Source organism: Mytilus galloprovincialis, chromosome 10, assembly GCF_965363235.1.
Source record: "Mytilus galloprovincialis chromosome 10, xbMytGall1.hap1.1, whole genome shotgun sequence".
NCBI lineage: Eukaryota > Metazoa > Mollusca > Bivalvia > Mytilida > Mytilidae > Mytilus > Mytilus galloprovincialis.
This window is the reverse complement of record NC_134847.1, coordinates 41,071,042-41,073,905: the sequence shown is the minus strand read 5'-3', so window position 1 is coordinate 41,073,905 and position 2,864 is coordinate 41,071,042. Positions and strand designations below refer to the sequence as shown.

The window sequence follows — 2,864 nt, the reverse complement described above, 5'->3', positions numbered from 1 at the left end:
GTTCCAAATGTTTTGTATGAAATTGAAGTGATTGGTAGTTGAATATAGTCATCAAAGTTACCAGGCTTATAATTTAAACGCCAAACATGCGTTTCGTCTACATAAAACCCTTCAGTGACGCTCAGATCAAAATAGTTAGAAAGCCTAATAAGTATACAGTTGAAATCTCTTTGGTACATGATATCAATTCAGAGGGAAAGCAATAGAAAAGTGAAATACGTAGCAAGCAATTTTGTTTTCTTTCTGGCCTGACCTGAACTGACATAACCTTAAATAAAATACACGTTTCATCATGGAAACCAGTTAGTGTTTCGCAGTCGGGTTTTCGAATTAATTATCAGCAGTTGGATTTACAACTACATCAATTGATTTTCTCTTTTTTTCTAATTGGTTTATTTTCCTGGTGGCAGGGTAAAAATGATTTAGATGTTTTTTTGCATAGCTTTGTATGTTTTTTTTTTTTATAATAACTGTTTATAATCGTACAGAATGTGCCATTGGAAGAAGAAAAAACGAAGATATGTTTTCTGATTAATAATTTATTTGTCATGGTGGACATAACACGTGCTTTTATCAATCAATATCATTACGATGGTATGGTACATTTAACACCGTACTGGTTGGAAAGTTCTATCCCATTGTATGTGCCACCAAAAACTCGCTAAAATAAAATTACATTAAGATTAGCATTAGTATATGCTTTTTATTTATACTTTTATCCCCCAATGAGTCAACTATTGTACAGAACGTAGTAATGCATATAAACTTTTGCTTTATAGATACTTGTACAAGTAAAGAATCCTGTTATGATGTGATTATGGTGTGATTAACTTCAATTTAAATACTAGGATAGTAATTTAACGTGTTAATGTTGGTGGTTTGTAATTTGTTCACCAATATAGACTGTACGCAACAATTTGATCATTTGTGTTGAATGTATATTAGAGAAATGGTGTAATTATTAGCGAGGTCAGTAAAAGACCAAACTGACATATTCAGGTAAGTATTTTTATTCCACGACGGACAAGCATGTGTCACTACTTTTACCTTTACAAAATGTATGTCCATTTTATGTGAACTCAACAATTAATGTATAACTGGTCTGCATTTTTCAATGATTTTGTCAATACAAATTACTGTGTGTGTATGTGCTCATGCTTGCATGATCATTATGTATGCTGATTAAAACATACCTTGCAAGTATGCTGACCGTTGTAACCTTTCTGCATCACGTGTGTAGTGATGATATTTGCACCCCTACTTGTTTGATGACCAACATCACTTACATATGGAGAATCGAACTGGATAGTCAAGTTGTTGTATGAAACTGAAACAAAAATCATGTTTTTTCATTAATCATTAAAATGATTTTTCAAAACATATTTTTTATTATGCATAAGTATAAAACTGCAAAACCTACACTGATTATAGCGTGAATAGTGCAATTGTTCAACCATTTGTCATCTGAAGTCCTACTCAGAAAATTTGTTACAACATTCAACCCAAACAAAAAAAGATGTAAATCACCAGAGGCTTATACTGTACTTTGTGAACTTCATTAGTCAAGTGTTTTGGTTGTTTGGTAAACATATTCAACTGTTGGTTGCATGTGTGCTCGTGAACTATTTAAATGGAATAAAAAGATAAAAATGTTGGCATATGTGAAAACCAACTCGTTTGCAAACGCTGTTTCCTGGTCGTCAAATGACGACAAAACCCTTTCATCCTCAACTAACAAAGGATTAGGGGCAATAAGGCCCTTATTTGGCCCAAAAATTACAGCAAATTTTAAAGTTATCATGCATATTCTTAAATTACTGAAAACTTGTCTAAGGTATAAGGTACTAAGAAAAACAAAACAAATTTGACATCGAACAAGTTACCATGGCAACAAATTATAACCTAATTTGCATATTTTGTTAAATTTCGTGATTTTCCTTGTTTTTTCATCAAATTTGAAGTATATTTTAGACTGAAAAAGTATGTGCACACCCAAGAAACAACTTTATATTTGGTGAGATAATGCCAATAGTTATAATTAAGCTTTTGTTAAAATATTTTGTTGTTTCTCGGCTGCGCAGGATGTTTCCACAACGGAAATAAAGTCAGAAAACTGCATAAATTCGGTATTTTTCATCGTTTTTGTGAAAACAGTACATATTATGACGTAATTGTGACGTCATCAGATAAAAATCTTTATGTTTTTCATTTATATTTCTTGACACTATGCATTTCTAAACGTTATGTGCCAATTTGAAATAGTTATCAAACATTTCATTTTCTTGGGCCAAAACTAGGGCTTAATGTCCCTACTCCTTTAATAAAGAAACAAATTGGTGCACAAGAAAATCTATAATGTTCTCACGTTCGTGTTGTTTCCTTATGTTATTTGAGAGAATTGCTGGTCCACACTCAAGGTCGCCCATCAGTATGGCCTTGTCCTGCTGTTTGAAGTTTGACATTATGCACTTTGCTTGAGAGAGATTCTCTACAGCCCAAGACGAGGAAAACAGTTCCCTCGTTTCAGCTATTTGAAGATAAATAATAAACATATCAATGTGTCATGTCTCCTTTTGTGGTTTTGTTTTGCGTCATTGAAAATTTACAGATGATCTAGTCACTAACCTATATAATGTTTACCTTTTTAAGTTATATGGATTATCCATTGTTATATATTTAAATCAAAGTTTAGCACTAATTTCCAGAGTACAAAAGCAATTTTCAGTACTCCGGTAAATATTTTTAAATACTAGAGTTCTTTAAATTGTTTTGATAGTTCATTTTTTATTCAATGTCTTTTTTACCCAATTTTTTCTATTCTGTTTTTTTTTTTTGCTTCCCATTGTTCTTTATTCCGTCCTTTT

At 31.8% G+C, this 2,864-nt stretch overlaps 1 protein-coding gene across 1 annotated transcript; it reads right to left on the bottom strand.

Annotated features, from left to right (window-relative positions):
• Nucleotides 1-529: 529 nt before the first annotated feature.
• LOC143049155 (uncharacterized) lies at nucleotides 530-2,521 on the bottom strand. The gene is made up of 3 exons (XM_076222901.1): nucleotides 2,366-2,521; nucleotides 1,194-1,327; nucleotides 530-661 (listed from the first exon to the last, which is right to left on the bottom strand). The coding sequence occupies exons 1-3, from the start codon at nucleotides 2,460-2,462 to the stop codon at nucleotides 587-589; spliced, it is 306 nt and encodes a 101-aa protein (XP_076079016.1). The 5' UTR covers nucleotides 2,463-2,521; the 3' UTR covers nucleotides 530-586.
• Between the last annotated feature and the right edge of the window lie 343 nt (nucleotides 2,522-2,864).